This window comes from Anomalospiza imberbis, chromosome 2 (genome assembly GCF_031753505.1).
Source record: "Anomalospiza imberbis isolate Cuckoo-Finch-1a 21T00152 chromosome 2, ASM3175350v1, whole genome shotgun sequence".
In the NCBI taxonomy this organism is placed as follows: Eukaryota; Metazoa; Chordata; class Aves; order Passeriformes; family Viduidae; genus Anomalospiza; species Anomalospiza imberbis.
Genome location: NC_089682.1, coordinates 26,515,455 through 26,540,163, shown reverse-complemented (window position 1 = coordinate 26,540,163; position 24,709 = coordinate 26,515,455). Strand labels below are relative to the sequence as shown.

The window sequence follows — 24,709 nt, the reverse complement described above, 5'->3', positions numbered from 1 at the left end:
CTTGGCTTTACTTGATGAGCATTCCTTTTGTCCACAAACAAGATTTTGAGTGTAATAAGAGCTAGGGTGCAGCTTTGCAGATGGGCATTCAGCTGGGCACGTGGCTTGTTTTCTTGTGACACCACCTGAAACTCTATGGTCTGTGATAGCCTGTGCAGACAGAGATACCCCTTCAGTGGAAGGTGATGAGGGCAGAACTGCTGGAGATATTTCATGGGATATTTAACGATCCCAAGGAGCCTGTTATTTGCCATCATCTGAAATACACCACAAGCAGTAGTAAGTTGCTCCAAAACAGCAGGCTTTGGCACTAAACCATGTCTGAAAGAAACACCACTGGGCTTTGCTAGGTTTATTTTTGCAGTCAGTTTAGCAGTTTTTCACAGCAGTAATTTCCTTTGGATTCCCAGGAGGCAGAGGGTGAGTAGAGGGATATGGCTAGCCTCATGGTGGGGTCTGCAGCCCTTGAAAAACAAGAGCAGGACAGAAAAGCAGAGACCAGCCAAGCTCTGAAGAGAGGCTGTTTTGCCTTTTCCACTGCCTGATCATGCTGTGCTATCATAAACCCTATAGCACAGCACTATTGCAAATACCCCTCCTTGCTATTATTGCTTTCTCTGAGGCTGAAAACAGTGGGAGCATCAGTTCAGTTCAACTCCAAGATGTTTTCCCAGTTTTGCTTCCCTGAATTGCTCAGGCTGCAGATCAGATGTCTTTATTTCAAACACAGAATAACTGTTCTCCCTAGCTTGACAAAAATGCCAGTGTATTTTCTTCTGCCAAACTGCAAAATACAGGAGAGAGGCAAATGAGAGGGATTATTAGTGAAATACAATGCAGCAAAGGAAAAAACATAACACATACAAAAAAAATCACACCTCAAACTCTGAAACTAGATAGAAAGCCGGATGCAAAGAATGTTCGTTCACTGTGCCACACTGCCTGAGGGACTGGGATTCTCTTACATATTACATTTTTTATTTCAGAAAACTTTCAGGAGGATTTTTTGCCCTGTCCATGAGAAAGGCAGAGAAGGCCTGACATGTCCAGCCACCTTCTGACTTTTTAATACAGAAGACAGACCTGGGCCAAAGGCAAAGGCATACCCCTCATTTCTACCATGGAAGGAAAATGAACTTCCAATGCCAGCCTAGTGTACAACCCCCAGGTGCATGAGGGAGGGAGCCCATGGGATCATCCCCCACATCTTGCTTTACCAGGATGGATTCTCCTCCTGGCTGCACATTGGGGAGTCACCAAGGCATCAGGGGATGAACACCTCCTTCAGAAGATAGGCTCAAATAATGGTGCTTGGAGAGGCAGTGCTGTGGAACCACCCTGCAGGCTGACCCCCATCACAGTGCTGGCAGTGAGGCTTCAGGCAGTAACCTGTCTCTCCTGGTATTCCCCACCACCACCATCTCCTGCACAGCCTCCGCAAGAGGGAGGAATCTGTCATTGCCTTATCATGAGTAAACAAAGTTAATGTTTTATTAACATTGACACCGAGTTCCCAGTCAGCACTGGGTGAACTTAGAGCAGTTCAAGCTGGTGTGGCATGTAAGGAGCCTGGGATAAAGCCAGGCCTGGAGTGCCAAGGAGTGCTGGCACACAGGTCTGCTCAGGACAACATCTCCAAGGGATAACATCTTAGCCTGGATCTAACCTTTTAGGCACAGTGCTGCAAAAGTGGCCTTCAAGCTTATTACTCAAGTTGCTAATTGTGCAAACCACAGAAAGAGGAAGGGGTTTCATCTCCCTGTTTGTACATATCATTCAGCTATCTCTGGTCACAGCAGTATGACCCTTGCAAACACATTCTCCATTGGTTTCTTTTGGAGCCTCTTGATCTCCTGAGCTCAGGCTTTGTCTTGATGGTGCCTTGGTCAGCAAGAGAGAAAAAAAGTGCAATGGATCCTGCCTAGCCCTGCCCACCAACATGCCTGGGCTGTGCAGGAGGGGAAGTCAGGCCAAGTCTCACCTCCAGCCTTGTGCCACTCCAGGCTCCTGAGCAACCTTCTCTTTCTCCTGTGTGACCTTCCCTCTCTTCTGTCCTTCCCTTTGGTGGCCAGCCCAAGGTCAGTGGGGCAGGCATTAAAAACCAGCCAAAGAAAGCAAACATTAGTCCCTCTTTCAGCAGTTCGGGGTACATTAAACACAACAAAAGGCTCTGGGTCAAGGGATTGGCACTGCAATGGGACCAGGGCTGGCTGCAATGGTCACAATGCCAGGGCACTGTGGCAGGGAAAGACGCTGATGGACAGCCCTGTAGGGGCAGGTGAGGAAAGGGGGCACTGGATGAATCCTAATGGACTATAAAGCAAGAATGAGCTTAGACCAGCCCTCCTGTGGGGCCATGAAGAGTTGCCCACTGGTCAGTAACAAGTGTCCTGACAAATTACTGCAGTGTTAAGGAGCCCTTCAACAGAGCCCAATGGAATAGCAATTGCTCCATCCTACCTTGAGAAACCATTTCAGGCAGGCAGCATTCATTTTCACTCATGCACACACTTTCCAGGAGAATCCCAGACTTGTCACAGCTGTACATGGATGCTGCCTTATGGCTCAGCCATGCCAAGCATCTGGCAGTTCACCAAGTTCCAAGTCAGCTTGTTTGTAAGGTGGTGGAAAATCCCTAGGTTCCCAATGGGAAACTTGTACATCCAGAACTCTTGTACTTAAGAAGGTTTTGCTCTTGATGGGCCTTTTCTCTTCATGGTCTCTGTTGCTGCAAAACAGAGGAGGGACAGGGGACAAGTCCATGAAGGAGACATGGCTTAGGAGCAGGCTGTCCACATACACAGCATGCAGCACACAGCCCAGTGTCCCTTCTGAGCCCCTCATGCTGCCACTTGGATCTCACCGAAGACATAATTAATATTTTTGCATGCATTCCCAGGTCTGTGTCTTGGAAGAGAGGAGGACAGCCCATCAGGGGTTTTTGTGATATGAAACAGGGGAGACTTATTGCATGCTCAGGGACAAGGGGTAATGGCCTTAAGTTGAAGGAGAGCAGGTGCAGATCAGATGCTAGGAAGAAATTATTTGCTGTGAAGGTGGTGAGACAATGAAACTGATTGCCCAGAGAAGCTGTGGGTGCCCCATCCCTGGAAGTGTTCAAGGCCAGGTTGGATGGATCTCTGAGCAAGCTGGTTGAGTGGAAAGTGTCCCTGTCCATGGCAGGGGGGGATGGAACTAGGTAGTCTTTATGGTCCCTTCCCACCCAAACCAATCTGTGATTCTGTGACTCTGGCTTGACTGAGTTGGGCTGTGTCCCAGTGTCAGTACTGGCCCCTCAGGGGTGCCACTCCATACTGGCTGCAGCTGGATGTCCATGTGCTGAGTGCTGCACTGTGGTCCCAGCTGTCCTCCAGTTGCCATCTATCCCCTGGCCCTTCCCAAGCCAAAGCACAGCTCCCCACCTGGCTGCTGTGTCACCAGCTCGGCTGATGTCAAACTGGGCGATGTGGAATTGGAAAGCCTCCATGTTTGCCGACCGGTCTACTTGTCTCACAGACTTAGTAAATCCCAACCACCTTCTTGTCTTCCATCTGCTTCCAAAGAGCTCCCAAAAGTAAGTGCATATTTAACAAGTAATTACTTCTTTTCTAACCATCCACCCTGCAATACCCTATGTCCCAACAAATGGCTACACATTGTAGTGGGAGAACTGTATCTACTACTTGCAGGTAACTCGGAAAAAAGAAAAAAAAGAAAACCCATAGAGAAACAAGTTCTCCATTGCTTTATCTGCTCTGATAACAGCTATCACACAGAGTCTATCGCAAACCCAATGCGCGCTTGGCAAAATGCGTAACTCTGCTGACCTGCTAAGGCAGTGAAGAGAAAGGAGAAAGGCATTTGATAGGAACAAACTTTCCCTTGCCAGCGTTATCAACACCCTTTATAAAGGTTGATAGTGGTGAGCATGGGCTTTCATTGGCACAGGAAGCAATCTCGGTGACCTTCAGTGGAAAAGAAGGTATAAAACCCAAAGTCTTTTTCTTGGTCGATTGTCTGGGCACCAGTTGAATTTCTTAGTTTCCACGGAGGACACATTTTTGGGAACTTTTCTGAGAAAATGGCAACTTTAAATGAAAAGAAGACCTGCAGCGAACGTATGGCAGATTTCCGTCGTTTTGTCTGGAATCCAGAAACAAAGCTCTTCATGGGAAGGTCCTTAATTAACTGGGGTAGGTTTTCATGTGCAAGATTCTTCTCTACCTTCTGTTATACTTAAAAACTGTGGTGGGGGAACACAATATAGATGTGTTGAAGCCAGCAGTTCTCATATGTGCTTCTAAGCCACTTTTTGGGCAGCTTTATGAGCTGGATCAAGTAGATCAAAACATTGATCCATGTAGTTGCTGAAAATGTATGACTTCAAAGTGGTTTTGAACAAATACTTCAAAAGGAGAAAAATTAACACATTAACAGGAGACATTAATAGTTAGGGGTGATGGTTACAGTGTGGTTTTGACATTGCTTAATTAAAAGGGGGTTCAGGTACATGGAGAAATTGCTTAATCAGTGAGTTTGTCCAATTATTTAGAAACAAGTTTTGTTTTTCTGAAATTTCTTTCCGAATTATTGTCTGCTCAGTAGATCTTGTTTCTTATGACTGCGTGCTGGCACGTATTTCATAGCAACATGTATTTCATATTAGCAGGTATTTCATACCAACATGTACTTTATACCAGCAAGTGTTTCAGCTGAGCCTCCCTTCCCACAGCCAAACTTGTGTCTACCATGCTGATCTGTATTATGATCTACTTTCTGGGAAGGGCAGCCAGGACTGTTGTAAGAAAGATCCATATTCTTCCCACAGACTGTAGGAGTAGCTGCAAGTTTCCAGGTGATTTTTTCCTGCCTGTGCAGGTAGTTTATTGGCTACTCCTAAAACCAGAATTTTACAGATTATGCAACTGGAATGTGAGCCTTTCCAGTTGGTAGAGAAGAAGGTGCTACAAGGCACCTGTGATTACAAGTAGAGGTTTCTAATAGCACCCCTCTGAAACAACCACTGGGTGCTTGTACAGCACCAGCCATGCGCAAGACATGTTATGCACATACAGACAGAAGCACAGCATCAATCTTATCTCACAGCAGAATAAAGTAGCAAGATGGCACATTTTGCTGTTGGTGATTTCAGCTGTATACTGTCATCTGTCATCCAGATAACACAAGGAGAAACTTGGGTTTGCCAAAGAAACACCTCATCATCTGTGTTGCTTAGTCCATGTGTAATAAGTAGATAAATGGTCTTAATATGTGAAATTACTTCAAGATGCCACATAACCTTTAAGCTTTAAATAATCTGAGCTCAGCACCAACTCCTTCAAAAATCCTTGTGGAACGATACAAGTTTTTCTATAAGAATATTTTCTGAGTATAGAAAAAATGCTCCAAAGCACCTGTCCCTCTAGAGGGACAACTTCCCTGGAGACAAGGGTGGAAAGGACACGGCTGCTGCTGCCCAGATCATCCTGACCACAGAGAGAGCACTGCACGGCCTTGCTCAAAATTTGAAATTCTGCCCTTATTCTTTCCACAGTGTGGATCAGTCTCTACTACCTGGCTTTCTACGTGGTGATGTCGGGGCTGTTTGCGCTCTCCATTTATTCTTTAATGAGGACCATTAATCCCTACGAGCCGGACTACCAAGACCAGCTGAAATCCCCAGGTACTGCCAGGGTTTCATAGCAGCTGTGTAGGGCTGGGCTGGGCTGAGAGGCACTGGCAGAGCCCAGGGCTGAGGGGAGACAAACATGGAATACATCAGTCAATTCTGCCCAGACAATCCCTGCAAAGTTTAACCTCTGCCTGAAAACACTTTCAGGCTTTAAAAAAAATCTATCACATTTATTTACATATTGATACATGGATATACTTATATATCCATATAGTTATGAATATATAATATGGAAAAATTTTATATATATATATATATACATATTCATTTATTTCATCTTGCAATTGGGACCTGTAGCAGGTCACCTTCTCTCCCCATGAGCAGAGGTCAGTCCCTGGGGAAGTCCTAGGTTCTACTCCAAACCCTCAAGCACCACAGAGGGCTTTGGGCTGCCCAGCAAGATGTAGAGGCAAGGGGGTGAGCAGCCTGGGGTGGATATTTCCACACTTGCCAGCACCATGGGAAGTCCCTGGGAGAGCAGGAATACCTTGCCAGCAGGATGTTCTGTGCCAGTAGTCAAGGAAGTAAAAATAAGACAAAAATGTGGGATTAGGAATTCAAATTTGTGGGACATGAAAAGAGATAGAGGAGATGATCAGAGACCATCAGTGCACACTGCTAAAACTTCACACCCCAATGGCTTGTTTCCACAATGGGAGGAAAAAAAAATAGTCCTAAATATTATTCTGTCAGATGCTTTTGTATTTTGAAGTATTTAGCAAGTTTGGTGTTTGCTGGGAAAATAATTCCTGTGACATATTATGTGTGGCTGTTTCTCACGCTGCTATATGATCTGTTTCTTTAACACGACGTGACTGTTATTGCTAACAAGTCCTGGGGAAATCCAGTGCAATTGCTGGAATGATTTTACAAGCTGTTCTTGTAATAGCATGGATATATGTGAAAAGAAAATCAGTAGCAGCACAGGCTTTAGGGTTTTGGTTGAACAACTCACAGCTGAAGTGGTTAATGAACATGGTTAAATCCTCCCCAAAAAGGCTGGAGGGTCTTTTACATTTAGAATGAGTCCTGATGCAGCATAATTGCTACTATCAATTTAAATAAACAAATCTGTGCCTGGCATCTCTCCTGTGCTTTGTCTTCCCCTTTCCTCCTCGTGAAGGTGTAACCTTACGGCCTGATGTTTATGGGGATAGAGGACTACAAATTTATTACAACATATCGGACAACAAAACCTGGGAAGGTTTAGTGACAACTCTTCACACTTTTCTGACAGGTAAAAATGAAGTTTCTTGCTTAATACTGAAGAAAGGCGCTGCCTTATTTCCAATACTAAATCTGAGGACCTTAAGTCAGTGCTTCCATTTTACATTTTTCCTTCTCAAATCACAGATTTTGAGTGGCAAATGCATCTTCTGAAAGGGATGAGCAAATCACCTCATGAATCCATAAATCAAATGTATGTACACATCTATTAAAATCCAAGCTCTGCTTCAGGGCTTTTATTTTGTTTAATCCTAAACAGCCTTAATAAAACAGACCAATATGAAGTCTGAAGGAAGAGGGAGGACAAAAGGTCTTCAAAATTCGTCTTGTCTAAATTAATCTAATTAATTTGTCTATGACTACAAACATCAAAGTGCCACAATATATGTCATAAAGCATGGTGTCTTCAGGGAATACAGTCAAAGTATGTTATGTGCTCCATTTGCCTGTTCATGTCTTAGCATGTTTATATTCCTATTGAGCCTTAGTATTGTAATTGTTCAAGTTTCTCACACACATTTTGAGAAAAATCATATTTGAAATTGACTTTATATGGAGCTATCAACACAGGCTGCCAGTCTTAACTCAATTTGATCTCTTTTATTTTGCTTTGCTTGGATATTCGGAAAAAAATACACAATAAAACTGAACCTAACCTCTAACAGTTTAAACTTTTCTTGTTCCATCTAATCCCAACTTCACTTGAAGTACAATCTCCCATGATAGAATCTCCAGCCTGATGTTGGGATGTATAATTTGCATATGAAAGGCTTCAGAGGGGATTTTTTTCTTTCTTCCTTCATACATCTAGCATATACACCAGCTGCTCAGCATCTGAACATCAACTGCACCAATAACACCTACTTCATCCAGGACACCTTTGATGGCCCAAATAAAACAAAACTATCCTGCAAATTCACCTCAGACATGCTTCAGAACTGCTCCGGCATCACAGATCCAACTTTTGGATTTCCAGAAGGAAAACCCTGTTTTATTATAAAAATGAACAGGGTAAGTACAAGTTCAAGGTGCTGAGCAGAAAAAAATTAAGAGTAGCTTGAGTCTCTGCTGGGGAGCTGCTGTGTTTCTGCTGCCATGGGTTCTAAACTCTGCTTTCTACTGGGAACCAAAAATCACGTGCCCTGACAGAACACTAGAGTTACCAGGGAAATCCTGAGACTTTTTCACCATTCCTACAAAAGTAACATAGGGCAGTGATCTCGGAACTGACTCTCCAATGTTTAGTTTAGTTTTAGTTTAGTTTAGTTTAGTTCATGCCTCTGTAAGGCTCTCATCCCACAAACTAGCACCAGAAGAATTTCCTCCTGCAATACCAATGCCCTGTGCCCTCAGCTGAGGCACCAGGATGTGACAGTAACTGATGTGCTTTCAGAGAAGGGATATCTTATTTCTCCAGGTGGCAAAGAAAATCTTTAGAAGAACCTATAAAACCAAAATTCAAACCTGGTGGATATTTTTCTCAGGGAAAACCACCAACACCTTTTTTGGAGAGGAATAAAGGAAATTTTCAATGCTCTAATTTTTTTCAGGATGTAGACAGAGGCATAAGCACTTTATATTTCATTTGGGTAAAATTCTGAGCCTTCTCATTCAGTTTCAGTAGAAACTGAAGAGTTCAAGTTCCCCTCCAGTTTCTGATAGACAAAACCACTGTATTTTTTGCTTGGCTTGCACCTTAGGCATTTCCAAAAATCTGTGCAAGCCCTAACCGAGAGGGGAGCTGTGCCCCTGACTCTGGTGAAACAAGCATTTTCCAGAAATGCCTTCTTTAGCAAGACTGGGTGCCACCCCAGCAGGGAAAAGATGTGGATCGTGACCAGGGGCTTTACCTCCTTTCACTTTTGCCTCTACAGGATGCAACCCCACTAGTTTTGTAGCATCAAACCAACCCAAGGGTTTTTCTGCCAAAACCAAGGTGTTCTAAGACAGATAAGGTCAAAAGCATGGATATTCAGCTTTTCCTTAACTGACACACAATTAACTGCTTTAAGAGACCCCTGGCTGCCTGGGCATCAGCAAGGGCAGGTGGTATGGGTGGGTAAATGAGCTGGACTCTGAGGAGGTGCCAAGCCAGAGCCTATCAGCAGTGCTCATCCCAAGCAATGCTGAATCAATCCTGCTTCCCAAATATTCAGCCTCAGCAGTTTTTCACCTACATAAATGAGATGATTTGTTTGAGAGAGTCTTACACAGGAACATATTACACATCTTTTGAAGCTCAGCTCTCAAATAACTGATTGCCCAGTTTTATCTCAAAACTATTTCCAAGATGACCAAACGTGTTTTCTTTTTCAGATTATCAAGTTTTACCCTGGCAATGGCACTGCACCAAGGGTGAACTGCACATATGTGGTAAGGGTATGAGGGCTGGGTCTCACACATTTCAAGCACTGCAGCTTTGAGAGCAAACAAGTGCAGTGGTGACCAGAAAAAAACCCTTGCAGCTCTGAAAATCAGATCCCAAATACTTGGAATATTCTCAGTTCTGTGGCAGTTCTTGCACCAGCTGACATGCTAATGAAAAAACCTCCAAGTTTGCTTTACTTTAAATCACCTGAAAATTTGCATTTTGGGGCTGCAGAGAACATTTGCTGTTTGCTTTCAGCTCCTGTAGTGATGTTCACACCTCAGCGCAGCTCCCTCAGGCTCTCAGCAGCTCCAACTCACAGAATTCCCAGCTGCTATCAAAGGACACTTGCCTGCTTTTCTTGGCAATAGTAACAGCGGGAGATCCCCACGTTTATTTGAAAAATAAGACTGGTGCTAAACAGCCTGCTGAATTTGAGCTTTAACACACATTTAGCAGTCCTGAAACACTTGCCTGGGGCTGGCCGATGATTTCCTCACTGACAGAGCTTCTTCCTCTCTGGTTTACGAGCAGGGTGCGGAGTCTCGCCCGCTGGAGGTGGACTACTACCCCATGAATGGCACCTTCAACCTGCACTACTTCCCCTACTACGGGAAAAAGGCTCAGGTGGGTGCTTCTGTACTTAGCTTTTCTTTCTCTTTATGTCAGGTGAAACATATGGAGCATCTCTGCAATCCTATGAGAACTGGAGAGGCTATTTTCAAACTGGTAGTGTCAAATTTAAGTATTTTCTTTTTAATTTTTTTTTTATTTCTCCTCCTAGCCCAGCTACAGCAATCCCTTGGTAGCTGTGAAATTTCTCAACATTACAAGGAATGTAGAAGTTAAAATAGTGTGCAAAATCATTGGAGCTGGAATTACTTTCAATGTTCATGATCCGTATGAAGGCAAAGTGGAATTTAAACTGAAAATAGAAGACTGAGCAGCAACAGAGACACTTCTGAAAAATGTTTGAACAGTAAACTTAACTATTATCACACTCATCCATATTTATTTTCTCACTATGGTTCCCATATAAATTATAGTGCAAAGAGACATTTTATACTGCAAGATGGCCTAGAGCTAAAAATCAAGATCCTACTCTCAGCGTGTAAAGATCAAGATTATCTCAATGTACATAGCTTAATATTTCATGGGTACAGGATGCTGCTGCCTTCATGCAAATAATTGTACAAAATAAGTTTCCCCCAAAGGGTGCAGCTGTGCCTTCGAAGAACTTAAGTATGCACTCAATCATTTTCAATCACTTTTCAAACCATAATAAATAATTGATGTATTATACTAAATCTTGGTTATTGAGAAATCAGCTTGAAAAGGAAATCAATACTTGGAAATACTAGCAAGTAATTAAAATTTCAACCTCTCTTGTATAGGATGTATAAAAATGTATTAAAATGATCTGTATCCCGATGCGTTGCCTTTTTCACTAGTCAGCTGAGCCAGATTTTTTTAGTTGACATATCAATGACTGCAAAAGAAGTGAACTTGAAATCTGTCCTCTAGCTCACAGATTTCACTGTGCCACTTACCTCTATGTATATAACCTAATAAAAATGACTGGTAAGACTGTAACATCCAGTTACAGCCAGGAAACTGTTCATTTAACTAGAGGCTGTAATTTGCAGGGGTTTCGTTTGTTTGGTGTTTTGTTGTTGTTTAGTGTTTGTTGGTTTTGTGATGGTTTTATTTGTTTTATCCAGTAGAACAGCCCCGTATTGTAATGATAAATTTTGGGTTACTTAAGAGTCATCAGGAAGATGCTGAAATCACACTTAATCTTTAAGTGAATCTAAACTTTGAGAAGTCCAACTGTATCACCTACGACACAAAGAGACAGGATTGTTGTGTCTGTGTAGTAGGTTTATGTTACCTGAAGTCCAGGATGCTCCAGCCAGAAAATAAACATTGCACACAGAAAAAAAAATCCCCAAAACCTTCAGGAGCAGAAATAATTTTACACCTTCACTGCCTGGACATTTCAGAAAGCAAGATGATGTAACAGATCACCTCCTGTACTACAGCACCATTCAGCCAGCCAGCTTGTAGACAGAATCCATTTGGAGGGGAATATTTCATCTTCAAAGCCACAAATGATATTTGAGCCTTTCTTAGAAAAATTCTGCATTTCAAAAACAGGAAGAAAATGCTTCCTCATATAAAAACGTTTTTTTCCCCTGGCCTTTCCTGTTTCAATTTTTACAGTGTGGTTTTGCCTTCTAAGAGACAATGAAAATCAATTTTATATCCTTTTTGGAACACAGGTCTCCCCCTGTGCGTCTTTCCAAAATAACATGGAAAACAATAAAATACTTTTCATAACAAAACAGTAACTCATATTCAAGATTGGTTAAATGTTGTCTACAAACATTTAAATATTTCCAAGAAAATCAAGAACTCTTCCCTTGATGCTCTAACAAGGGCAGACTCTCTGCTTGACTGTTTTTAGTATCTACAGCTTGCACTGAGCTGGGCAATGCAGTGGCACAAGCTCACATTCCAGTCAGCTCTACAACCACAGCACAGGAATATGCTAAACAAATTCCCTATGGATTGTGTGCCTGCAAAGCTACAGCTTCAGAACAGCCTAGACCAGCTACACAGAAAGTCCTGTGATGGGATAAATAGAGAAAGGGAAGTGTCCTCGTGTTGGCCAAATGATGATGCGTTCTGACATCAAAAAAAAGATCCACCAAATCTGGTTCTCTAAGTACAAAGATTGCCATCCTGAAGTTAAATGTTTCTTGAACTTCTAGCCATCTGAGATTACTCCCTTCCTTCATTGAAATCAGAAATAAAACAAAGAGCAAGGTTTGTGGCTAGTGCAGCTGAAGTAGAAAAGTGTAGTTAGTATTAGCCTGCCCAAACCCCAAATGCAAGCACACCTAAAGAGCAGAATGCCCACCATGCAAATACTTTGTAATACTAATTACTGCAGGCTCAGCCCAACACTGTGTACAAGCATGTCATCTAGTGAGCACAGCTGCACTTTGGAAGCATGCTTATGATAGAAGTTACAAGATACAGACCAAAATAAGCACATGGGAAGGAAAACAGGCAGGGCATCCTGCCCAAGGCACAAGAAGCATGACTGGCAAAAGCTAAACAAGCTAAAAAGCAGCTGAATCCATGGGAGGGAGGCCAAGAAGCAGGAAACACCAGCAATTAGAGGGAAGAAATTAAGAGAGACATTTCCTCTCTCTAAGAGCACTCCAGCCTCATCACCTACACCCAGAGACTGAGAGGACCTCGGCCACCAGTGCCAGGTGAACAGCAGCAGCTGCAAGTTACTGTGCAGTCACAGCTAATTTAGTGTTAGAGACTGACAAGTGTTACAGACAGCTGCATACACAGCGATAATTATTGCTAAGCAGGAGCTAACATTAACACAAAATGTATTACGGAATTAATTTAAAAGCTTTGTTTTCCAATTTGAAACCAGACACATTTATCAGTACTTTGAGCACTTTCACTGCCAGGAGTCCAATTCCCTGAGAGAGAGATACACATGCATTCAAAAACATATATACATATGTATATCTAGGTATATGTAGATATCATCATATACACAGATTATACATAACTTCAGCTGCAATATTCAGCAGTATTTGATTAGACCAAACAATATAAACGGGGAAAAAAAACGGAGAAACTGAAGCAGCAGATTTAAGAATGAATTGCAAGCAAATGCAAACTCCTGAGTTTAGTTAGATGCAGATGAACTAGGATGGGGATGGATGGTTAGTCCATGCCTCTGGTGCAGTGGAGGGGACAGGAAGGCAGTATCTGAGACCACACAGTGGCTCTCAGTGCCAGACTCTGCTATTTTTTCCTACCAGCTGTGCAACAGCAAGGTTACCCAGGAGAAAAGGCATGGAGAAGGCAAAATAGGCCATGAAACTATCACACTAACACCACGAATTTTTATATCAAATAAATTTTAGTTTCCAGACTTATCTGCTAAAGTTGTTAAATAAAACTCTTGAACATTAGTGTGAAGAGAACATAAACACAGCAGTTGCTTTGAGATGCACTTTCCACACCTCCTTCTTATCAATATTCATGGCAGTGGTAAATTATTGAAGTGCAAAGTCCTAATGTCTGTCATTAAAATAACACAGTGGAGAAAAACACGGAATACAAGCACCTTGATGCTTAAAGGGCTTGGTGCTATGACTATGAGACTACAGCAAGTTCAAAGCTTCCTCTACCTTTCAGAATTGCCAAGTACTAGATATTAATAATTGAGTCTTTGCTTAATGGTCTCATATGATGTCATTGCTATTGCACTTGAGAATTCCTCCATTTCACAGAGCTGTTTTTAATCTCTTACCTGTAATAAAAGTCAAGCAGAAATTGATTCTGCAACAAATAAAGCTGTCTAACCGTGTGCTACTTTCAGGAATTGGATGTAAAGTAACAGTGACATCAATAATGCTTGCAGAAAGTATTTTCTACTGTGCACCTAAGCTCCCTTCACAAGCTTCATTTCTTTCAGGCACAAAAGCTCAAGCTCAAAGATTATTTTGTTTAAAGTAAAATACATATGTGCATGAAGGAAAAGGTGCCCTTTACTTCAATTTGATTGGAAAGACTCTTCTCAGTGGGGATGAAGACTTTTCACTTTTCTTCCTTTTTTTTTTTTTTTTTTTTTTTTTTTTTTTTTTACCAGAGCAATAACAATGGATGCACCAAACTTCTCATTATTTTAAGATCAGAAATTGGGCTGAAAATACCTTTTTTAGGATCCTGCTACACCTCTCAGAAAGAACTGAATTCTGGAGAAACACTTAGCATAACACCTTTCACTAGTGTGTATATTTACATGCAGTCCTACTATTACCAGTGTGGGAATGTGATCATTCCAATAAAAATATGTTCCAGCAGTTTATTACTATCATCAACTAGGTAAATAATTTTAATTACTGATTTCAAGTTCCAGTTCTTAAATCTTTTGTCACTTTTCCCCAAGATATTGATGAGCCTGTTGAAATGGTATCTTTTATGTGACCTAACGCAAATCCATTAATTTCTGCATTTCCCCTCTTTTTATTAAACAAGCCAAAATAGGACTTCCTTAAGTCTCAGTAATAGATCTTGACCTTAGGAATCAAATACTTGGGGGAAGGGCTTTTTTTCTGAGCCTTTCCTGATTTTTCCAACATCCTTTTGAAATGATGCTAACAAGCATGCAGCTGCTCACTGCTGGTCTCACTGAATATAACAACATTTTTCAATCCATTATTAGTTTTACCTACACATACAAATTCAGATTAGCTAGGTCCTTACAAAACAGTGTAGGACATATGTGGAGTTACAATCTACCTTGACACCCTGGACCATTTTTAGGATCCTTTACATTTCCAGCAAAGTCTTTCCTTCTGTAAGTGTACCTTTAATTCATTCTTCACAAGATGTGGAGTTTAACCACAATATTTTTGGACATGACCTGCTTGCCAAGCAATTCACATTAATCTCTCCTCTTCATTGTTTACTTCTTTTCTAACCACCACTACTTCAGAGTATTTTTAAATTTTCTTCTGGGCTACTGAAGAAATTGTTAAGCAGGAGTGCAATCTTACTGGCTGCAGCTGTTCAGTCAGTGATAATGCCACAAAAATGATTCAGCAGTAAATAGTTCATAACCCCTTAACATACAATCTGGAGATATTGTAAAACACATTTAAAATCAGAATGCAATGAAATTAAAAAGCAGGTAGGGCTGATGAAACTGCACTGTTTAGAGTAATGTACCATGATGTGTACACAGCAACCTGATAAAAGAAAATCAAAATTTTCAGCCTAAGTTTGGATTTCAACATGTTGAAAACATCCAAACATTTAACAAAAGGTCATAGCAGAACAAAGAAAAGCACTTGTAATGGTATTACACAGATGACTTTCAATTAACACCAGCCTCTCTTCTTTATTCTTTTCCACATCAGAACATTCTGCCTTTACCACAGCTAAGCTGTGCATCAATAATCATCATGATTTTCTCCAACTGTTGTTTCACAAAGTGCTGACAGTCACTGAATGTGAGGACAGCAGGTCCCAACTGAGTGAGAGGCAGATGGTGCTAGTGAGAGCCATCATCAGCCAGACAGGAATTTCCAGTGTAACCAAATGCTTGAAGTTGGAAACACCCATGCATTGCTGCTTGTTGCCCTTCCTCATTCTGCTTTTAGCATCAGTCTTAGAAACCTCATCTTGAATACAGTCTTCACTTCTACCTGCTCATTTAATCACCTTTTCCATCAGTTTCAACCTTTTGACAGTTTGTGAAGATGAGCTGAGCTTCCAATCATTTTCTGATGAGTCTGGCAATCCAGATGACCCACTTGTTAGTCTGTTCCAACACTGACATTTTCTAACATGTTTTTTCTTTTCTTTGTCTGTTATGAGATCCACAAGGTAACTCGAGCTGGAAGGCATCTCACGCTGTCTCCCATCCAATCTCTGCTCAAAGCATGCTCAGCTGTGAGGTCAGACCCTACATTGCTTAGGGCTTTTCTTCTGTCTGGTCTTGAAAACCCTAAGGATTGAGTCAGCACAAGCTCTCTGGGCAGCCTGTTCCACAGCTTGACCATCCCAAGTTGTTCCTCATGTTCAGCCGGCAACTCTCCCATTTCAGCTCGTGTGCGCTGTCTCTCCATCCTGTCCTCACACCCCTGTGCACTGGCTCCACCTTTGCAATAACCTTCCTGCAGCACTGCAAGGCTGCCATTAGGTGTCCCGAGGCTGCCTCTTCTCCAGGCTGAACAAGTTGCTCTCTCTCAGCCTCTCCTCATACAGCAGCTGCTCCAGCCCACTGAACATTTTGGTAACCCACCAGAATCCATGGAAGTTCAAGGACAAACCAAACGACAGTAGAAACCTTAGAAAAAACTTAAATCCTAAATTTAGAAAATAACAACATGAAAAGGCTGCTCTCAATGTGCTGGCTCATCTTTGCTTTTCCTGGTAAAAGAATGACAATTAAGGCTTTGCCAATAAAGTGTGTGTGATAGTAGCCTCATCTTTCTGGAAGTAGACAGGGCTGAGAAGTGGTGACAAGTTGTTAACTCAATGTAGTCGTAAAGACATATGGCCTACTACACTTCTCACAAGCAGACAAGAGGAAGGAAATCCCTACAGTAAATAATTCTTTATCTGGGAAAAGCTGTATATGCTGTCCTTTGTACTGGTGATCACTCCAGTAGTGTTACATCATGTTTGGCTGGTTTTGGTTTTTTGGGTTTTTTTTTAAACTTTTGCCCTTCCTACATTAAAGTAGCATCCAATTTTCAGATTTCTCATTCAGATGAAGATTTTAGAACCTATGTATTCACTGATTAAGGAATGAGGAGATTTGTGACAGTACATCCTTTCATTAAATATTCATCCTTTCATTCAAGTAAATAAATGGGCATCTGTCAAGGGTCAGTACCCTATCAGCTACATTTACTTTTTTTTTTTCTCTGCAACAGTTGCCACTCTTCATTGAAGCAAAGTTCAAATAAAAAACCAAAACCCCTAAGTTTCTGAAGTTGTAACTGCTTCTCTTTGGTTAAGAAAAATTCCTATGGGAAAAGCAAAGCAGATTTTTGGGAAACAGTTCAAGAAATCCTTAACTTGTTACACATGCCAAAAAAGACAGTCTTTCACAGCTCAGGAACACTTCAGAAAGCGCAAAAGACACACACTGCTCCCAGGACTTAGCTGCAGGACCATTTCAGACGCATAAATACACACTTTGCAACTCTTCCTCTTTTCCTCTTCCTTCACATCACAAAAAAGTGCTGGCTAAGTAAAGGAATTAAAAGTACATTCCATTCCTGCCACATTTTACCCCAAACTGAGCCCTTGTAACAACTCTCATTCCCTTTACCATCATTTTATCTTTCTTAAACAAAATTCCAGTTTTTATCTCCTTACAGTATTTTTCTCCCACAGATTTCCTGAACATTTCCTGTCACAATTTCCTGTTACGTTCTGTTCGTGGTCTTAATCTTCATTTTCCATCTGTACATGTGCAACCACTTTTTTCAGAGATTAGAACCATACATTTTAAAGTTATCTTTCACTTTCCAGTTCCTTTCATGCTATGCCTGACATTATTAAATACTCTCTACCTTTCTTTTTTCTAAAGTAAGTTTCTACTACTACTCCTTTTTGTAGTCTTTGACTAGTCTTCTCTTGTTTTCTCCAACTTCCACCTTCTTCTCTTACTATGTTCCTCTGCAAAGCCCACTATAATCTGTTCTTTCTTTACTCTTCCCTCCACCTACTTCTTCACATTTCCTTTCCTCATCTCAACCAGGCCCCTCACCATTGCTCTCTTTCGTCTTTTTTTCTCCTCTTTCACCTGAACACTGTAACCAAGTGACAGCTCCAAATCAAGCACCTATTAAAAAAGTCTATAGACTTTCTCTCGTTATTGATTGCTGCCTTTACTAGAAAGCACTCCCAAAACAAAGTCTATACAGAATCACAGAATTGTTTAAAAGAAAAATTTTAAGATAATCAAGTTCAACCAGAAATATAATAAAAATAATTTTCCCAAAATCACTCCAAGGTTTAAATTACCAAATTCCATTTCAGATACATCACCAAGCAAAAGAAATAAAAGAGAAAAGTAACATCTTAAAAATGTATGTTTTGTCACATTTTCACTCCCAGCATGACCTTATCTGAGGACTATGTCGCCAGTAAGAACCAAAAGAAAACTGTCAGATTCTTTCCCTAACATCCTTCTACTCACTCTTTGCAGGAAGATCTTGGATCATACACTAGAGAACGCAAGGAAAAACTGAAATAATCAAAGTTCCTCTGCAAACTGAACTGCCATTTAACATCGAAGACAATTTGAATCAACTGTCTCATCCACAACAAGAACCTTGTGTTTAGCATTAGCACTGCAGAGAATGGCCTCTCCACTGAGAAGCAAAACATCCAAGTAGCCTCCTCTACCCCAGATTCTTCCCCAGTCCCCCAAAGTAATTTGTTTCCTTCACTCATGTTACAAGGTGTGATACAATTTGAAAACCTTCAGTGTGTATCAGCTGTTCTATGTTAACAACACATATCCCCACACAGATTTGTCTATGCGTAATCCCTTCAAGAAAAAAAACCAACTATGTAGCACACTTCACATTTACCACAGGGTTTAAGTGCATCCAGGAGCCCCTACCACAGTCAGCACAGTTATTAATACTTTGCAGGGACTCCCTGGAGTTTGTGGAAGTATCCAATCCTGACTATGATAGTCGCCTGCAGTGACTGAGCCAGCTCAGTACGCTCTTGCAGGGGAGAGCAGAGGATGTGATCTGACAAAATGGTTTAAAAAGGAAGTATATGGAAAGTACATTAAAACATGTCTTGAGGACATAAGAATATATGACAGAAAGTTAGGACTGAGGAATATGGGATGAAAAGTTAGGACATTAGGCATGGGATTTTAAACAGAGGCTAGATTGGGGTACTAAGATTGACCTGTCATTCTGAGGAGCAACATGAATAAAATAAGGAGGTGTGAAAGAAGAGAATATACCAGGTAAGTTATTGCCTTTTGCATCGTAAGTTATCAAAAGCTCTAAGGGCAAATTACTAAATCAAAGTAAAAACTCTGGGCCCTCTGTAGCACAGATGAAGCATCCCAAAACAGCTAATTCTAGGTCTTGTGATGAGAAGTGAAATGTTCTAAAATAATCCTAGAATTAGAAAAACCACAGAGCTTGTTAAAAATGCCCATGCGCGTTTTATTAATAAAAACTAACAGTGCCAAGGTTAAACAAGTCAAACAATTATAGTCTCTTTATATTTCATAAAATATTACAGAAAAGTTTATTTGTGTTTCAATAAAAAGACTACTGTCTTAGAATAGGCAGCTGACAGTACTTGTGCAGTTAATTGTTTGTGAATAAATTTAAAAAGACTACCACCTGCCCTGAAATTCCTTTTATAAAAATGAACTATTAAAAATGATTGACAAATTTTGAGTTAAAAAACTTAAAACATTCTCTATATTTAATTTCAACTTTATAATAGATTACAGGAAGATGCTTATGAAACAAATACAAACATTTGTTTCAGTACATGTCTTTATATGATAGACTTATAAGTATGTAAACAACTATATAATAAAAAGTTTCCAAAGACTGCCTGTAAGAAATCAGGCAAATTTTACCATAAGCAATAAATCATTCCAAACCTTCAAGACATTTTATATAGCTGCACCAACTGGCAGTAAACATTTGCCAAAAACTTTGTAATTCATATGTCCCAACATACAGTGAAAAGTATATAAACTTGATGGAATCATAATGTTAAGATATAATTTAAGGGAAAATAAGTTCACAACAACATTCCTGGAATTTAACATGTAAAAAAGTAGGACGTATCTTTCTTGTTTGGTTCTTTGGACACTGCGTGATTAACAAAAAACACTACTAACATTAGCTCACTATCCCTCAAAAAGTGGCATAATCAAAATACACTCCAAATAAATTGCCATTCAGTGTATTCATTTTCCACAGAAGGATAGTATTTTATTTCTCAATGATGTGTCTACATTTTCTTTAGCAAACTTTGAAAGAACATTTGGGGCAAAATTCTTTTTCCTTCAAGTAAAAAAGAAATCCCAAAAAACAACCAACAAACCAAAAACCCCTAAAACAAGAGTAAATAAAGGCTCTGCATTAACACACTGGTATCAAAAACACACATCCACACCACATTTAAAAATATCCTACATAAAACAATCCTCGTTTGCTTATCAGAGGTGCAATTTCTAAACTCAGAACTGCTTACCAACATTCTCCTTGGGGGATGGGGCAAAGTAATTTCAGACACTTCTCCCTAGAACAATTTATTCCTGAAGCCTGCTGAATTTTAACAAAAAAATAGTCTACAAGCAAAGGGCATCAGTCGTCATCATCATTTTCATTAAAATCATCGTCATCATCATCGTCATCCCCAACATAAGAAACTGGTGTTTCAACTCTGGAGCCACTATACTGAGATCCATTGGAACTTGTAGCCAACATCCCATCTCCACCATTGGAAAAGTCACTGCAAAAAAAGAAAAAAAGCCAGTTGGCATTGCTTCATTATTTCCCCATATCTAGTCCATTCCTTTAATGAATCTGCCACTGCCACTTTATAAACTGTCTTTAGTCTATGTCCAAGCTGTCTCCAAAAAGCTGAAACAGTCTCAAGTAATTTTGAAGTGGTTCTTATTAGGTTTCTTCATTTAGTTTTTAATATAAAGATTAAACTTTTTCACGGGCACTTTATAAATATGCTTTTCAGGTTTCTTCTAAAGTACATTTAGTGTTAAGGCTACAAAGCTAAGCTCTTTAGTATTTTTGTGTAGCACTGAACACTTCCAGATGAATCATGTCTTTCAGAGTCACTAATCTTGATTCCAAGACCTGGAAAACTGAGGAATTAATAGCTTTTCCTAAACTCCTTGATAGTACATAACAAACTGTCATGTGTTGTTTTCTTCTCATTGTGCAGTATTTTGTTTTAATAGAGTCAGAAAATTCCTGCCAATTGCTACTTTGCCAATCTATTTAATTGCTGACTTTCTAAATAGTTTGGTAAACTGTTAAACTTGGCCACAAATTCATGACATTTTTTTTATTACAAAAATATCTCCCTTTTAAGTACCAAAAGTACAAAAGTATCTGCCTTGAAAGACATTCATTATTTAAAAATTGCTTTCAAAAATATGTTTGCTAGTGATTTTTTAAATGCTGATCCAGCTAATGCACATATTCAGTCATGCACTCGTTGTTGCTGTATGGAGCCAATTTAATGGTCTATCATCACACAGAATGAAACTGCCAGGGTACACCCTATAAGCTTACAGAAAAAACATTTCCAGTGAGACACTTTCAAGCATTTCTGCTGTTCTGCACACTTATTCAGCAGCAAGATAGTAAGATGTCTATCTAGCTGTAGTCAGATGACCTACAACAGGTCTGCCATAATTATCTGCAAAAGCACTTTCAAAAGCGAAGAAAACAAAGAGATTATTCTTGTGCTTTTGTAAACTTTGAAAGTACAAACCCGAAATCCGTTCTCCTCTCTTTTTGATAAAAACAACTGGATTTCATAACCCGAGTTTCCTAGTAAGTAAGGCAAAGAAACTGGGATGAAAGTATTGGCAGCAGCACCTTCAGACTTCTGCAAACTTTCTTTAGGGGTCTTGTTAAATAAATGTACAGCCTTTATTTGCCTTGGCAGCACAATTTGTATTGCCATGAGTGTTCATTGCTATTGCCATGAATATTTATATATATCCTACAATTAAATATAATTTGTCACTGCCCTTTTCCAAACTCCTAAGAAATGGAAATGGTGGAAGTTCTTGTACTCTCACCAAGATAATGAACCCCAGCCAGCCTCTGTTCTTCTACTGGTCCCTGGCTAACAGTGGCCTATTCAAATTTCAAAGTCTTAAAAAACACATGGTGCTCTTTTTCATTACCCAATGCTCATTACCACAGAAGGAAACTTACTGAAAACAGTGATTTTAGGTACTGTTCAGCATCTCTAAAGATATTTTGGCAGAATTCTCACTCAAGCTTCAGTTCCCTTGCACAAAACATGCAGAACTCAATTCAAGCATTTGTTACGAATGTCAAGCATTTCAATGATCATAGAATCAATTAGGTTAGAAAATACCTCAGAGATCACAGAATCCAACTGCTGAATATTTGACTCATTTTACAACCTTGTGGAGCTCATAGGACATATTTTTAATTAATGCAGTAATAAGAAACTAGTGAGTAACAAAGGTGAATACTAGTTATAGTTTATCACACTACCAGCTTCTGTGATTGCTGTTTAAAACCCAAAGATCAAAATATTTTTTGAAGTTAGACACTAACGATCAAGGAGTAATCCTTCTAATACTCTATCTTTAGAAACGTATCTGTTTTCTTGTCACAAACTCTAAACTAGAAAAAAAAAAACCCAAACAAACAAACAAGACAATCAAGAATAATATCACTCTAACACCTTTTCATTATATAGGAAAGAATTTCCTTAATGACACTGCTAAGAACCACCACAGAAGTGATATCTGAGAATAAATTTAAAACACATATCCATAGCACATTTAATCAAAACAGAACTTGTTTCATGAAGCATTTAATATCCAATTTTCTTTGATGACCACAGATTTTAAAAACTAATTGAAAACTTCATCTCACCTGGCTGAAAATCTTGTGCCGTTTGACGCAGAACCTGATGAAGATGTGACATATACACTGCTGATTGATCCCTGAGCCATTTCTGTAAAACAAGCAACATGCATTTCAGGAATCCTTACAAATACACCCATCTAATTCAGTGGAAATGCTTAATCCTTTAAAGTCCAGAAAAGGAGTCTAGCAGCCCAAACAACAAAACAGATTTATGAACTACATCCAAAATAGCATAATTTAAAAAAGGCTAGTGCAAGCAACAATAAAATTTCAAAATATGTTTTAAAAAAAACATTTGTTTTGAAGTGAGCCAGACAGATGATTTCAGTATTCATCATATGCTTGCACTTAACTACCTTTTGCCTTTGCAAGTGAATCAAGCATAAATACTGATCTTTTAAAAGAATTACACACTGCAGAAATCTACTCGTGTGGCTTGATGCAAAATGTTTTGCAAAGAGCAACAGTCCACTCTTTATCAATCACTATTTGCTCCCTAAGATACACTAAAAAGCAGACAAATTTGAGAACTTGACAGAAATCTTTACCACAAACCAGTGGAAATTAACTGATCTAAGGTGTTTTCATGTTTTTTCTTAGAGTCCTATATTAAGGAGGAAAAAAATCAACTCCTTCTGGAGTAACTAACCTGTCACATATGGTTCCAGAGCTTTAGGAACCAAACTCCTTGCAATTTTTAGGTCCTCTGCTGAACAGCTTCCAGATTCTAGCCCACAAGCCATTCCCATTCGTTTTAGTACTTCTATATCATCATGAATTTCAAAAGTATTGTCAAAATTAAATAGATATTCAAACCTGGAGAGGAAAAAATGTCTCAATTAACTTCAATAATTTTAACTACCTTTCAATTTTCAGGAATTGCAGCGTTTCAAAAGCTTTACACACAGTGTTAAGTGTGTTAGTGAGACATCACATTAAGCAATCGAATTTTTCAAGATTTATGTATTTGCTCGTGACTGCTTACATTCAGTTTTTATTTAGCTGATGAAAAAAACAGCTTTTTGAACTAAAAGTGGAGAACAGCAGTCCTGAAAGTGAAATCCATTTTCAATTCCACTGGCTGCATTTCATGGTGTTAAAGACAAAGGAAAACACTGCTTGGTTAAGTATGACATAAAATGTCAAGAGAGCGATGCCTAGTATCTCTAGATAGCAAGTTTTAAATAAGTAATCAAATGTGAATCAGTCTATTTATTAAAAGAGTATATAAAACAGCTGTCTGAAGTGCATGTTCTCAATATACAAAAGGCTCAAGTCAATTAAGTTTGCATTTAATCTTTAACAAATCTACATGAACATTTATATGAACCCAGACCCTCTACCAAAAGCCAAATGGAAAACTTTGTTAGCTTACTTGTCATTTGAAATACTGCAGTCGATCACTGTCTTCTTGCTGGTGTTCACAATGATAAAAGGCAAATGGATGACAGAATTGGAAGGGGGAGGTCGGTTTGCCTGCTGTTCTGCGTGACGGTTTCGCTGGACGAGGTTCTTAAAGGCAATTTGCTAGAAAAAGCAACAGTGATATCAAAGCATGAATGAAGCTTTTGGGATTACGTTAACAAAATTCCTAAGGATTCCAGCAATTGTTAAAGCAAGCAAATGCAGAAAAGGAAGGAGTGTTTACCATATTTCTGCATGTTAAGATGCAAGAAGAGTCACAGATCATACTGCAATGCAGTAAAACTTTACTAAGAAAAAAAAAAAGTACATTCTACTAACTACATCAGCACAGCTACTTGGGCAGATCCCTGGCAGAATGGAGAGAGAACAATGTTCGGAGAAATACATTTTCCCATAGCATCCTATTTCCTCTCCATTTACTCTTCCCTACTAGTTGCTGCACTCCAAAAATACACCTGAATGTTAATACTGAAATGAATTATATGCTAAAAAAGTGAATGTCCGGGATTTGAGTATCTGGCATTAGGTTTCTGAATTACCCATTTAAGATTAGTGACTTTAACATCTTACCAAAATTGCTTTTTACAATGGAAAGTTCCTATTTTAAAACCTAGCCATTTGAATAATTAAAAAACATAGAAATTCAAGCTATAAATCATACAGTAAGCTACTGAACAGAGAAAAATATTTTTCTGGTCACAAAATCAAATTAAATAAACAAGAATTAAATAAACAAGAATTAAATAAACAAGAATTAAGACCAAAATCCAAAGCCAACAC

The 24,709-nt window shown here is 39.6% G+C and overlaps 2 protein-coding genes across 8 annotated transcripts in view; one reads left to right on the top strand and one right to left on the bottom strand.

Moving 5' to 3' along the window:
- The first annotated feature begins 4,033 nt into the window (after positions 1-4,033).
- On the top strand, positions 4,034-10,263 carry ATP4B (ATPase H+/K+ transporting subunit beta). Its single transcript, XM_068180319.1, is given in 7 exon segments — positions 4,034-4,193; positions 5,555-5,683; positions 6,816-6,929; positions 7,731-7,930; positions 9,236-9,292; positions 9,822-9,914; positions 10,072-10,263. Coding segments are annotated over 7 exon segments (897 nt in total). The 5' UTR covers positions 4,034-4,081.
- An 8,758-nt stretch (positions 10,264-19,021) lies between these two features.
- The window catches only part of TFDP1 (transcription factor Dp-1), a 37,556-nt gene continuing 31,868 nt past the window's right edge, over positions 19,022-24,709 (bottom strand). For all 7 annotated transcript variants that reach the window (XM_068180229.1, XM_068180226.1, XM_068180231.1 and 4 more), the window contains exons 9-12: positions 23,880-24,031; positions 23,154-23,320; positions 22,511-22,592; positions 19,022-20,357 (exon numbers count right to left, since the gene is read on the bottom strand). In XM_068180229.1, the coding sequence (XP_068036330.1) occupies positions 20,210-20,357; positions 22,511-22,592; positions 23,154-23,320; positions 23,880-24,031 (549 nt within the window). In that variant the 3' untranslated portion in view covers positions 19,022-20,209. The remainder of the gene's footprint in view (positions 20,358-22,510; positions 22,593-23,153; positions 23,321-23,879; positions 24,032-24,709) is intronic.